Raw genomic sequence first — 14,680 nt, forward strand, 5'->3', positions numbered from 1 at the left:
TCAGACGAGGAGCGCCGTCACACAGCGGGAGCCTCCCTCCATGCCAGCATGGATTGCGGAGCGGCCCGGAGAAGAAAATGAAGAAGAGAAGAAGAGAAGAAAAGAAGAAGAGAAGAGCGGGAGCCTCCCCCCATGCCATGGGTGCGGAGCGGCCCGAGGAGAAGAAGATAGAAGACGCCGCGGAGGAGATGCTGGACGAGAACGCCGGAGGAAGAACCAGAAGAGCCAGAAGAACCAGAAGAACCAGAAGATGAAGGAAGATAGAAGAAAGAAGAAGCATTTAAATAAAGGAATTGTCAAAAACTGTCTCTTGTCATTTTTAACATTTTTGACAGTTTTTTTGTGAAATGGTAGGGGTAAGTACCCCCTTACCATTTCACACAGGGGGGGGCCGGGATCTGGGGGTCCCCTTGTTAAAAGGGGGCTTCCAGATTCCGATAAGCCCCCCGCCCGCAGACCCCCACAACCACCGGCCAGGGTTGTGGGGATGAGGCCCTTGTCCTCATCAACATGGGGACAAGGTGTTTTGGGGGGCTACCCCAAAGCACCCTCCCAATGTTGAGGGCATGTGGCCTGGTACGGTTCAGGAGGGGGGGGCGCACTCTCGCTCCCCCCTCTTTTCCTGCGGCCTGCCAGGTTGCGTGCTCGGATAAGGGTCTGGTATGGATCTTTGGGGGGACCCCACGCCGTTTTTTTTTTTTTTTTTGGCGCGGGGTTCCTCTTAAAATCCATACCAGACCTGAAGGGTCTGGTATGGAATTTAGGGGGAACCCCACGTCATTTTTTTTTTTTAAATTTTGGTTTGGGGTTCCCCTTTGGGGAATTCCAATGCCGTTTTTATCAATGAACTTCTATGTGTATTGTCGGCAATGCAATAGCCGCGGGTAGTTTTAAATGAGTTTTTTCCTTCAAAATGTCATTTTGCTGTCAGACTGTTCTAAACACAGGAAACATGCGCCCCTTTACAGGCATACTATAGACACCCCCCAGGTACGAAATTTAAAGGGATATTACACTTTTATTGTTAGACTTTAAGCATTATTAAAATCACTGCTCCTGAAAAAACGGCCGTTTTTAAAACTTTTTTTTGCATTGATCCATGTCCCCTGGGGCAGGACCCAGGTCCCCAAACACTTTTTATGACAATAACTTGCATATTATCCTTTAAAATTAGCACTTTTGATTATTCATGTTCGTGTCCCATAGACTTTAACGGTGTTCGCGTGTTCGAACGAACTTTTTTCCTGTTCGCATGTTCTGATGCAAACCGAACAGGGGGGTGTTCGGCTCATCCCTACTGCCAACCAATGTAACGAGCCCCTGCTCGCTCGATTCCACTCTCCCGACACTCCTCTGTGGCTATTGAATCAGATTGCAGCGTCTGATGGTTAATTCATCCGATGCTCCGAGAATTGAACAACAGCTATGTGCCGTTCAAATCCAGTTGTGATAGCTCAGAACAAACACCAGGCCGGCTGTATGTAAGTTCAACCTGGAATCTCATTTATTGAAAGGAATGCAGGCTCTTTGATACAGTAAAAGAGGAGGTGCATACCTCCTGCTCATATTACTCTGAACATACACCTGTGACCAGAAACCTAATTAACATGGGCTAATTAACTAATCCCTTTAGACAGCCTAGATGACTCAGACATGACCTTTAGGCCAGACTGGCCGTCTTGTAGCTCAGAAAACCCAATCAGCATTATCACAAATCAACACCGAACTCTTCTTCACACAATAGCAGAGTTAATTAACACAAACAACAATGGGGATCTAATGACTCTTAGATCCCATACTAGACTTATTTACAATACACATTCTAGCAGGCAACAGACAGACAGGTGGCTGGAATTGACATCAACATCTCCTAACAGTATTTGTCCCAGCATTAGGAATCAGCCACTATTTCTAATATGGCAAATCCAGGGTCCCCAGAGTCTGTGTGTCCTGGGGGACCAGGACCCGAATCCACAGTAATACCACCTCAAGGGTCCCCAGGCATACAGCTCACAAAGAGCACCGTTCCCCCAAATGCCAGGGCCCACGATCGATCGGCAAGAGGCTAGCATTCAGTCCCCTCCAAAAGTGTCTCTCCCGGCTAGGTCTGTCACACTTTGGATCTCATATTGAGAGTTGACAGCAACAGATTCCAAATGCAAATAGCACACTTGAAATGAACTCTGAACCTTTTATCTGCTACCTGTAAATGGGATAATGAAGGAATAACACACACCGGGCCATGGAACAGCTGAGCAGCCATTACTTTTGGTCCCTTAAAAAGTCGGAGGCACATATACAAACTCTTGTAATTCCTACACCATTCATCTGATTTGGATGTAAATACCCTCAAATTAAAGCTGAAAGTCTACAGTTAAAGCACATCTTGTTTGTTTCATTTCAAATCCATTGTGGTGGTGTATAGAGCCAAAAATATTAGAATTGTGTTGGTGTCCCAATATTTATGGACCTGACTGTAATATATATATATATATATATATATATATATATATATTTTTTTTTTTTTTTATTTATTTATACGAAGCCGGGATGTATATATATATATATATATATATATATATATATATATATATATATATATATATATATATATATATATATATATATATCTATACTAAATACACTGCAGCTAACTGAATCAACTGCCTAGCTGAAGTAGGTTAGAAACAGTACAGCGGGAACGGTCTGCAGTGAGATCTAGCTAAACAGTGAGATCTAGCTAAACTGTTTACAGTGTGTATGTATATATATATATATATATATATATATATACACATACATATATACATACAAAGCTGGGATGTATATATATATTTATACAAAATACACTGCAGATAACTGAATCAACTGCCTACCTGAAGTAGATTAGAAACAGTACAGCAGGAACGGTCTGCAGTGAGATCTAGCTAACTGAATAAACTGCCTGCTCAAAGTAAATGAAATGACACTCTCTCTATCTCTCTCTCTGACAGCAACACACTACACAAGGCCGACGTGCAGGCGGCCTTATATAGTGTGGGGCGTGGACTTAACCCCCTGAGCCATAATTGGCCAAAGGCTCCCTGCCTTTGGCCAATTATGGCTCTCTTTGCTTACGGTGCTGTGATTGGCCAAAGCATGCAGGTCATAGTGCATGCTTGGCCAATCATCAGCAAGCAATGCACTGCGATGACGCAGTTAATTATGGGGAGTGACTCGCCGCTCTAACTTGGCACAAACGCCCCATAATGTTCGATCTTCGAACGATCGAACAGCCGATGTTCGAGTCGAACTCATGTTCGACTCGAATTCGAAGCACATCCCTACTACTGACCCAATGATAAACATAAGACTTATGCCCCATACACACGGTCGGACTTTCCGACGTAAAATGTGCGATCGGAGCTTGTTGTCGGAAATTCCGACCATGTGTAGGCTCCATCGGACAGTTTCCATTGGAATTTCCGTTGCACAAAATTTGAGATCTGGTTCTCAAATTTTCCGACAACAAAATCCGTTCGCATAAATTCCGATCGTGTGTACACAATTCCGACGCACAAAGTTCCACGCATGCTCAGAACCAAGCAGAAGAGCCGCACTGGCTAATGAACTTAATTTTTCTCGGCTCGTCGTACGTGTTGTACGTCACCGTGTTCTTGACGTTCGCAATTTCCGACCAACTTTGTGTGACCGTGTGCATGCAAAACAAGTTTGAGCCAACATCTGTAGGAAAAAATCCATGGATTTTGTTGTCGGAATGTCCGATCAATGTCCGATCGTGTGTACGGGGCATTAGATGTAAGAACAAATTAGAAGTAAGAAATGCTTTAAAATGGCATTCAGTGTTATGAATGACATATGAACCATGACTATAACTGTATAAAAAATTTACCTCTAGCATGTGTTTCCCTAGATAAATAAGTATTCACAGGATATACCAGAATTATACATATATATATATATATATATATATATATATATATATATATATATATATATATATATATAACCATTTTATGTGATATTGATTCATCAGAATTATATTGAGCGTATTTTATATTGGACCGGTTACCAGAGTACTTAAATAATATATATATTCCAGTACCAATATACAAACAGTGTGACAGTACAGTTCCCTGTCCTAGTAATTGTCGCCCAGGGTTCTCAAATAAGCAGGTTGAGGGGCTCCAGGGCTATTTAATGTCGAGGAATCTGTTTTATCAGTTTCCTCCAAAGTTTGTAAAATCCATTTGGGGACCTGGAGCCCAGAGATTCCATAGCGTTATGGGTGGGACGGAATCTCCATTCCTGGGACCGGGTTTTGGGAACAGCCAGGAGTCTGGCTTGTTGATTGAGCAGGTGGGTCCTGGGCTTAAAGCAGAGTCAGGATTAGGGTTCTGGGCTCCACCCAGAGAGACAGGAGGTCTCCAGGAGTCCAGAGAGTGTAGGTGTGCACTAGTGAAAGCTAGAGAACCAAGTCTGAGGAGCAGTGAGGGGCTGCTTTCTAGACAGACGCTGTGTGCATCTAAGGAGACAGCTGAGAGCCTAAGTGGAAGGCCTGACCAGCAAGGAAGCTGAAAAGAGGTACAGTAGTTGTACGGGAAACCTGTTATGTGGTCAAGAGGGTTGAAGCGTAAAGCCTAAGTGGCAGTACTACTGAAGAGAGCCAGGTGGCTTGGCATTTTTTCATTTGTTATTGTTTTTGGGAGAATAACCCCTGTGTGGGCATCCAAGTGCATATATGAATTTTCCTTTATGTTGTTCCTTTTAATAAAAGCGGGCTACCATGCCCTTAAACTAAAGTTCCTGTTCGCTGTGAAACTCACTAAAAAGGCATCTACCACTGAGCTAGACATCCCCCAATGTCACAACAGATACACATTATCAAAAGAGAACATATTATCTATCTCAGTGTTTCTCAACTCCAGTCCTCAAGGCGCACCAACAGGTCACGTTTTCAGGATTTCCCTCAGAAGAAACGGCTGTGGTAATTACTAAGGCAATGAAACTGATCAAATCACCTGTGCAAACTAGTGGAAATCCTGAAAACATGACCTGTTGGTGCGCCTTGAGGACTGGAGTTGAGAAACACTGATCTATCTAACAGGTAGTTCAGAACATGTTTTTCTGCCCTCAGACATGCCTAGTGGTTGAAGGTGATATTACCTGAACTCACCAAAATAAATCATTACATTTTTCCAACCAATGGAAAATAAGCCATACCTTCTGGACTGAGCTTACTATAATTTTATGAGCTTATTGTCCCAGATGGTATAAGGTATGTAAGGGGCAATAGAGAGAGGACCACAGACCCACACGCTGACATACACCCTCTGGACGAACACAAATTTGGTAATAAGCGACCACTCCCCATCTCGTTGGACATTGCTGCTAGGACGAATCGAACATACATCCTTTTCTTAAAACAGTGGTGAGATACTGACCTTATAATTATTGATGATAATTTCTCTTCCCAAAATCATAGGAATTGTATCTTACTGTATACCTTGTATCTTATCCAATACTGTGTGAAGGGAAAATTAAAGGAATCATATTTTACTGTTTACATTTTAGCTTATCCAATACAGTGTGAAGGGTAGTTTAGTATTTAATAATTGTCCCACATTATTGGCCTTGGTGTTGAAGCTGCTTGTGGGTGAAATCAAGATCAACCTGTATTACAACAAATTTGGCTACTGTGGTCCCAGGGAAATTATTTATCGCCCCATTCAATCTGGTAGCTCTGATGGGGACACCTAATGTAAAGGAGGACTCTGATGGGGATACCTGATGTAAAGAGGGACTCTGATGAGGACACCTGATTTATAGGGGGATGCTGATGGGTACACCTGTTGTAAAGGGGGACTCTGATTGGGACATCTGATGTAACAGGGGGCTCTGATAAGGACACCTTATGTTAAGTGGTTTTATTTTATTTTACTTAAAATGTGGGTGTGATTTGCCTACTGTGACGGTCACAGTGAGGCTCCAATTGATGGGCACAGTGAGGTTGCATCTGATAGGCACAGTGAGGCTGCATCTGATGGGCACAGTGAGGCTGAAATTGATTGGCACAGTGAGGCTGCATATATTGGGCAAAGTTTTTTATCACTGCTGCAGAGGTTGAAGGGGTCAGCCCCATCAGTTCTCAGACCATACGCCGCACACTGCATCAAATTGGTCTACATTGCTGTCATCCCAGAAAAAAGCCTCTTCTAAAGATGATGCACAAGAAAACCTGCAAATAGTTTGCTGAAGACAAGCAGACATGGATTACTGGAACTATGTTCTGTGGTCTGATGAGATCAAGATAAACTTATTTGGTTCAGATGGTGTCAAGCGTGTGTGGCAGCAACCAGGTGAGAAGTACAAAGACAAATGTGTCTTGCCTACAGTCAAGCATGGTGGTGGGAGTGTCATGGTCTGGGGCAGCATGAGTGCTGCTGGCACTGGGGAGCTACAGTTCATTGAGGGAACCATGAATGGCAACATGTACTGTGACATTCTAAAGCAGAACATGACCACTGCCTCACCAAAGAAGCTGAGGATAAAGGTGATGGACTGGCCAAGCATGTCTCCAGACCTAAACCCTATTGAGCATCTGTGGGGAATCCTCAGACAGAAGGTGGAAGAAGACAAGGTCTCTAAAATCCACCAGCTCCATGATGTCATCATGAAGGAGTGGAAGAGGACTCCAGTGGCAACCTGTGAAGCTCTGGTGAACTCCATGCCCAAGAGGTTTAAGGCAGTGCTGGAAAATACTGGTGGCCACACAAAATATTGACACTTTGGGCCCAATTTGGACATTTTCACTTAGGGGTGTACTCACTTTTGTTGCCAGTGGTGTAGACAATAATGGCTGTGTGTTGAGTTATTTTGAGGGGACAGCAAATTTACACTGTTCTACAAGCTGTACACTCACTACTTTACATTGTAGCAAAGTGTCATTTCTTCAGTGTTGTCACTATCAAAATGTGAGGGTTGTACTCACTTTTGTAATACTGTATATAACCAGAGCTCATATTTAAAAACCTTCTTAGATTTTAATATTTGTACAATAAAATACCTTTTTTATACATTTGAATCTGTTTGATAATTTGCTGCAAAAAATAACCCGGGGTACCTTTTTTGATTCCTTTCTGTAACAAGTTAACAAAAGACTAATCCCGTAGGAAACTCTAGGAGGATTAGCCAACAGACAGGAACAATAGGTGACTCAATTAACAATGGAAATTCACACCTATACAATGTTTTCATTAATTAAAGATCCCAGACGCTCTCACTCCCACATAGGAGTACATGGAACAGAGGCCACTGTAACTAGCTTGTTACATGAATGTGTATAGTTCTGAATCAAATAAACCAGGAATAGTCTTCAGGGCAAATACAAGAAAACAGTCCATCAAAAATGTAACAAAAAAGAGAAATATAGCAATGAAAATAAGGAGAATGTGGGCAGAAAAGGTCCCTGCAGCCAGTGTCTGTGACAGCCTCATTCACATCGGGTGTACATAAATGTACCGTTGTGAAGACAATGTTTACCTGTATGGGAATGAACAGGTGTTCTGTGCTTCTCCATGCAGGAATCTCACTGCTGTCAATCAGGATGCAGCAGCTGCATGGACACAGCCATTGCTCCCAATCTGACATCCATGTGGGTGCACAGCCCCTGCATCTGCACAGAAGTCACATTGGGAGCAGTGGCTATGTCTGTGCAGTTGCTGCATCCCGATTGACAGCAGTGAAATTCCTGCATGGAGATGCTCAGAACACCTGTCCATTCCCGTGCAGGTAAACACTGCCCTTCACAAGGGTACTCTTATGTGCACCCAATGTGAACAAAGCCTTAAAAAGTATATATTGTTTAAAATTTTAGTAGACCTACCATTCCTGATATCTCTCCCTATCGACAACCTTATCTGATTCTCGCTGATTGATTGAAGAGCCTTTATGATGGTTGCTGTTCCATGTATTTCAGTGTGACATCTGAAGATAAACGTAACAATTTGCTCTGGAGATTTATCTCTCAGCTGTTCCATAGTAATGGGTCCAGCTCCAGGGGGAAATTTCATCCGGCAAACAGCCTTCTTAAACATTTCCATTCTCTTTTTGTTCATTTTTCGAAGATGTTTCGATATTATTTGTTTCTTCGTCTTAACTGGGGTGGTAGGTTTTGAACTCTGCTAATTACAAAAACAATACGTAAGGAACAAAATGAATATGCCACTTTTCCCTGGGACATAATTCTCAGTATCTGTTCTTATTCTTTGTTTATGGACTCCGCTCAGTACCATTTCTCTTCTCCTGTATGCTGCGTATAATTCTCAACATCTGTTCTTATTCTGTATGTATGTCTTCAGCTTATTACTGCACACATTAGCTCCTGCTAATTCTGAACCCATATACCAATAAAACCTCCAGGACACTGGGACTTGTCCCCCCCCCCCACATAAGTCACACTCCCATATCATCTCTCTCACCCTTCTGCTCCTCCTAACTTCTGGAGATATTTACCCAAATCCTGGACCGCCATCATTTACCTTCAGCCAACATACCCTGCACCCCCTATCCTCTGATAGCAACACAACAATCAACACAATCTCTTTTCTATTCCTCTTCTGCCTAGAGCCAGCCTCCCCTTCTCCTGTGCCCTTTGGAATGCCCGCTCTGTTTGTAACAAACTCATCACCATCCATGACCTATTTATCACAAACTCCCTGAACCTACTTGCAATTACTGAGACCTGGCTTCAAGAATCTGACTTTCCTTCTCCTGCTGCCCTCTCCTTTGTTGGCCTCCTGTGGACTCACTCTCCCGGGCCTAGTGGACGAAAAGGAGGTGGTGTTGGAATCCTCCTATCCCCTCAAAGCACTTTTCATGTTCTTCATCCACCCCTCCTCTGTCCCTATCCTTATTTGCAGCTCACTGTATTCATCTTATTTCCAGTTTCATTGAGAATTGCTGTGATCTATCGGCCTCCTGGACCGGTATCAAGCTTCCTTGATGACTTCTCTGCCTGGCTACACTACTTTCTCTCTTCTGAAATTTCAACAATCATTCTTGGTGACTTCAACATCATATTCTCCTACCTATGCACTCTGCACAACCTCTTCAACAATCCTTTTCCTCTCTCTGATCACCACCTTATTAGTTTCACTCTCTCCTTATCTTCCTCCGCCTTGCCTTCCAACTACCAAACTATTACCTGTAGAAACCTTCGCCATCTTAACCTTTCTCTTCTTTTTTCTGCTACAGATTGTCTCTAGGACAAAATCACATCCTTGTCCTGCCCCAACCTGGCCACTTCTGTCTAGAACAGTTCACTGTCATCCACCCTGGATACCTTGGCCCCCCTCACTATACACAGAATCAGGCCCCGACCGCTAAAACCCTGGCAGACAGGTAATACCAGAAACCCAAAAAAAGCTGAGCATCTGTGGCGTAAGACTAACTCTCAGCAAGATTTGAGCCAATATAAATCTGCCCTCCAAATATACCATTCCTGCCTCCACACTGCCAAACAGACCTACTTAATCATTCTCCCCCTCTAACACACTCCCCTTTAACTCTTTTCTACCTTTACTGCACTACTTCATCGTCGATTACCTCCACCCACTAACTTACTCACTTCCCAGGAGATTGCTAATCACTTCAAAAATAAGATTACGACAATTCGTCCTGAGATCTCTACTCTATAGATATCTCCCTCACTTTACACTCGTTGTCCTCCTGCACAATCAATACTTCCCTTTTTTAACCCATTTTTCTCCCCTCGTCTTTCAGGACAGCACCTGGAGAGAGCGCAGCTCCACCCACTTTTCCCAGGAAACACTGCAGTCAGTTTTTCCTTTAAAGACCAGACACTTCCACCATGGCCTCAGTTGTAGTGTTTCCTCCGCCATGGTGGAAGCGCCGCAGGGAACCAAGGGTGTGCTGCGCTGTCTCCAGGTGGAGAGAGTTTGGGGCATACCGGTATTTGTGTTCTTTTTGTGTTACAGGCCAGCCCAGCTTCCTCCCTTCACATGCGGGGGTTGCTCCGGCGTCCTCCCCTCTTCATACCCGGCGAGGGTCAGGCTGCTGGAGGTCCCCGCTCCTTTAGACCGGCGGCTAGCTTGGGAGGAGCGGCGTCTCCTCTTCATCCCCATAGCTCAGCCTTCCGGGTTCCGGTGGCGAGCACGTCACTACGGCCGGGGGCGGGACCTCTAGCGACGCAGCTTCCGGTTCCGGCCGCTGGAACGCAGGAGAGGAGGGCAGGTCTCTTCCGGCTGACATCATTTCCGGCCCTCGCAGCAGCGAGTGGACCGGGAAACTTTAAAAAGCAAGCACCAAACGCCATTGCAAATCCTGACAGTATGGAGGAGGAACAATCGGTGGTGGCAGGAGCAGGAGCCACACAAGTCAGCCAGGCAGCCAAGCCCAGGTAAGCGGGGACAGTGTGTCTCTGTAACTTACTCTATGGGCATGTTTTAGTTCCCTCTTTGGTAAAAGTTTTAAAGAGCCTGCAGCATTCTTCCTGTGTATTGAAGCAGGAAGTAAATGTGTTTTAAGATTGTGAAGTAAATCTGTGGGGGGATTTACTGGCTGAGTGAAGGAGGGGGGGTTAAAGTGTTAGCTCTTCCAGTCTTTTTCAGCATGCTGTTTATAGGTTTTTTCTGTTTGTGTATTTCAGAAGGCAAAAGAAAAGACCAAACATTCGTCTTTTTCTGTTAAAAGAAAATGCCCATCTTGTAAAAATGTGCTTAAAGAGTCTTGGGCAAAAGTGTTATGCAAGGGATGTATTGCAGACTTAGTGAAGGAGGAAACCACTCCTAGTGCACCTGTGGTTCAGCAGGATTTACTGAGCTCGTTTAGGAAGGATTTGGCAGATACTTTTGAGTCATTTAAATCCTACCTTGACAAACGTCCAGCCGCAGGCAGCTCAGTACCTCTTTCCCAGTCCTCTGTTTCCGCATATAGGGGTGATAGTGACTCGAAAGAGGAAAATCGTAGCGTGGCTATGGAATCGGAGGAAGAAGCAGAGGAAGAGAGAGAATCTTCTTCTTCTTCTCGATATAAAATGTTGCTAGAGGAGGTGGATGATCTGCTAAAAACTATCCACACTACTCTTAATATTACAGAGGACAAAGCCCAGCTGTCATTACACGACAAAATATTTCAAGGCATGGGCGAAGTGAAACACAGGATGTTTCCGGTGCACAAGTTTCTGTCAGAAACAATTAAAAGAGAATGGAAGGACCCAGAGAGGGCCCCCTTCTTTTCTAGATCCCTCAAACGCAGGTTTCCCTTTGAGGAAGATAGCACACAGGTCTGGAACAAAAAGCCTAGACTGGATGCGGCCATCTCTCAAGTTTCGAGAAACACTGACCTTGCGTTTGAGGACATGGGTATCCTCAAGGATCCCATGGACAAGAGGGCTGACTCCCTGCTAAAGAAAGCTTGAGATTCCACCCTAGCAAATCTAAAACCAGCTATGGCATCAACAGTGGTAGCCAGAAACCTGGAGCACTGGCTGGAACAAATAAAGGCTCATATCGAGGCAGGTACACCTCGTAAGGATCTTTTGGAGACCTTACCAGTGCTTATGAAAGCTGTTGGATATATAGCAGATGCTTCGGCGGAATCAGTTAGGATGTCGGCCAGATCATCTGCTCTAATCAATTCAACGCGCAGAGCTCTATGGGTCAAGACTTGGACCGGGGATACAGCCTCTAAGACCAAGTTATGTGGTTTACCCTTTGAGGGGGATTTGGTTTTTGGCCCGGTCTTGAGAGAACGGCCGACAAGAAGAAGGCCTTCCCCATTAAGAAAAAGGTGGTTCCTCAGGGCAACAAAAATTTTCGTCCTTTTCGGAAAACCTCAGACTCAAAGGAGACAGGATATAAAAGACCTTGGAGGTCTCAGAGAGGCAGGGGCAAGTCAGGGGTACTCTTTCGCCCCCCTACCCCAAATACAAAGAGCCAGTGACTGTCCCCCATCTGTGGGAGCAAAGTTACAGACCTTCTTCCCACAGTGGCAGAGGATAACAGACAGTCCGTTTATCCTAAAAACTATAAGGGAGGGTTACGGACTGGAGTTTGCCCAACCCCCTCCGGTTCGGTTTTATTTAACTCAGGCTCCCAGAGATCCAGAAAAGCTTACAGCGATGTCGGCAATTCTTCAGGAGTTAATTCAGCAGAAGGTGGTAGTAAATGTTCCCCCCAACGAGGTAGAACAGGGGTGCTATTCGCACATCTTTCTGGTGAAGAAGCCTTCAGGCAAGTTCAGATTAATCCTGAACCTGAAGATTCTCAACAGAGCGGTCAGGTACAAGAAATTCAAGATGGATACGATCTTTTCGGTAAGGGGTCTCCTGACCCTAAACTGCTTTATGGTATCCATAGACCTGAGAGATGCATATCTCCATGTGCCTATAGCCCCAGCATCACAAAAACACCTCAGATTTGCGACCAGGATAGAGGGGTCTGTCATACATCTGCAATTCAGAGCTCTCCCTTTCGGGCTGTCAGCCTCTCCGAGGATATTCGCAAAGATTCTGGCAGAGGCCTTAGCCCCTCTCAGAATAGAAGGAATCTCGATTGTTCCATATTTAGACGATCTGCTAATATTTGCCAAAGCAAGGCACATATTAGAGAGGGATCTACAAAGGACAAGGAGTCATCTGGAGAGCCTGGGGTGGTTAATAAACGAGGAAAAATCGAACATGATCCCATCACAGGCTATAACCTTTCTAGGTTACACTATCGATTCCATACAGGAGAAAATCTGCCTCCCAGAGGAGAAGATAGTAAAGCTTCAGAACGCTGTAAAAAAGGCTCAGATAAACCTGCCAATTTCTATCAGGGCAGTGATATCTGTTTTGGGGCTCCTTACTGCAGCAATACCTGCAGTACAGTGGGCACGTTTGCACGCAAGGGAACTTCAACAGACAATTTTGAAAAATTGGTCCTATGGAGAGTCCCTAGAAAAAATAACAATTCCCCCCGAGTTCAGAGGAAGCTCTGGTGGTGGAGGAGTCACTCCAATCTGGACAAGGGCCTGCTCTGGTGTTTTCCCCAGGAGAGGAGATTAACAACAGATGCGAGTTCCTGGGGTTGGGGCGCCCACCTGGAAGGACAGATGGCTCAGGGGAATTGGACAAAAAGGGAGGCCAGGAGATCCTCCAATTGGAGGGAGCTAAGGGCTATTCTCCTAGGACTATGGGCTTTCGAGGAAATAGTCCGGGGTCACCATGTTCAGGTGCTATCAGACAATGCCACAGCAGTGGCATATGTTACAAGACAGGGGGGCACGAGAAGCAAGGTCTTGCTAGCCTTGTCAGTTCAGATGCTATCCTGGGCGGAAGGCAACGTAAAGTCCCTAACAGCTGTACACCTAAAAGGAGAGCTGAATCTAGTGGCCGACTTTCTAAGCAGAGAAAGGATACTAGAGGCAGAGTGGAGTCTGAACAAAGAGGTATTCCAGGAATTAACAGAGAAATGGGGAACTCCTCAGATAGACCTGTTCGCATCCCACAAGAATTCAAAGTTGAAGGCCTATTACTCACTAAACAGGCAAGATCAGGCGAAAGGATTGGATGCGCTGGCACAACCATGGAACTTCCACTTGTGCTACGCCTTTCCCCTCTTTCAAATGATCCCTTTGGTGTTGAAAAAAACTTCAACGAGAGACCACAAGTATGATCCTAGTGGCTCCTTTTTGGCCCAAGAGGCCCTGGTTTGCAACCATACAGAGGATGGCAGTGGAACCACATTGGGTTCTCCCACTTCGAAAGGAACTACTATCCCAGGGACCCCTTCAACATCCAAATATCAACCAGCTCAAGCTGACAGGTTGGTTACTGAGGAGCAGCTTCTAAAAAGAAGGGGCTTCTCAGATAAGCTGATGTCAACCCTGTTAAGTAGCCGAAAGAAGGTTACCAGGGGTATTTATTTTAAGACATGGAAATGGTTTAATTCCTGGTGCATGACTAAAAAATGTTCACCACAGGAATTGCCCTCAATATTAGAGTTTCTCAATGAGAGATGGGGCTGGCGGCCAGTACCCTGAAGGTCCAGATAGCTGCCTTGTCGGTGTTTCTTGAGAGAAGGTTATCTCAAGAACCATTTATAGTTAGATTCTTCAAAGCATTGGCCAGGCTTAGGCCGGTACCTTGCAAATCTTTTCCTAAGTGGGATTTATCTCTGGTGCTACAGGGGTTGATCAGAACACCTTTTGAGCCCCCACAGGAAGCGACTTTAAAAGTATGGACGCTTAAGCTGGTTCTTTTTGTAGCAATTACCTAAGCCAGAAGAATAAGTGAGTTGCAAGCTCTATCTATAATAGAACCCTTTTGTTGGATATTTCCAGACCGGGTAGTGCTGAAGACTGACCCGTGTTTTTTGCCAAAAGTCGCAACCTTTTTTCATAGGGCACAAGAGATAGTTTTACCTACTTTTTGTCCTACACCATCCAACTCTAAGGAGGAGGCTTTTCATACCCTGGATGTGAGAAGATGTTTACTCCATTATTTAGAGATTACGAGAGAGTTTAGGAAGACAAATTCTCTTTTTATTCTTTTTTCTGGATCACGCAAGGGTCATTGTGCTTCTAAAAGCACTATAGGCAGATGGCTAAGAATGGCGATCAGTGAAGCCTACAGAGCTTCAGGGGCTGATCCTCCCACAGGGCTAATGGCCCATTC

The 14,680-nt window shown here is 44.7% G+C and overlaps 1 protein-coding gene across 6 annotated transcripts in view; it reads right to left on the minus strand.

Moving 5' to 3' along the window:
* LOC141148368 (uncharacterized) overlaps positions 1 to 14,680 on the minus strand; it is a 442,230-nt gene that overhangs the window by 335,352 nt on the left and 92,198 nt on the right. For 5 of the 6 annotated variants that reach the window (XM_073635779.1, XM_073635781.1, XM_073635782.1 and 2 more), the window contains exon 4: positions 7,886 to 8,183. In XM_073635779.1, coding sequence (XP_073491880.1) covers positions 7,886 to 8,183 — 298 coding nt within the window. The remainder of the gene's footprint in view (positions 1 to 7,885; positions 8,184 to 14,680) is intronic. The other variant, XM_073635780.1, reaches the window with a different exon arrangement.

This window comes from Aquarana catesbeiana, linkage group LG06 (assembly GCF_042186555.1).
Source record: "Aquarana catesbeiana isolate 2022-GZ linkage group LG06, ASM4218655v1, whole genome shotgun sequence".
NCBI classification, from domain to species: Eukaryota; Metazoa; Chordata; class Amphibia; order Anura; family Ranidae; genus Aquarana; species Aquarana catesbeiana.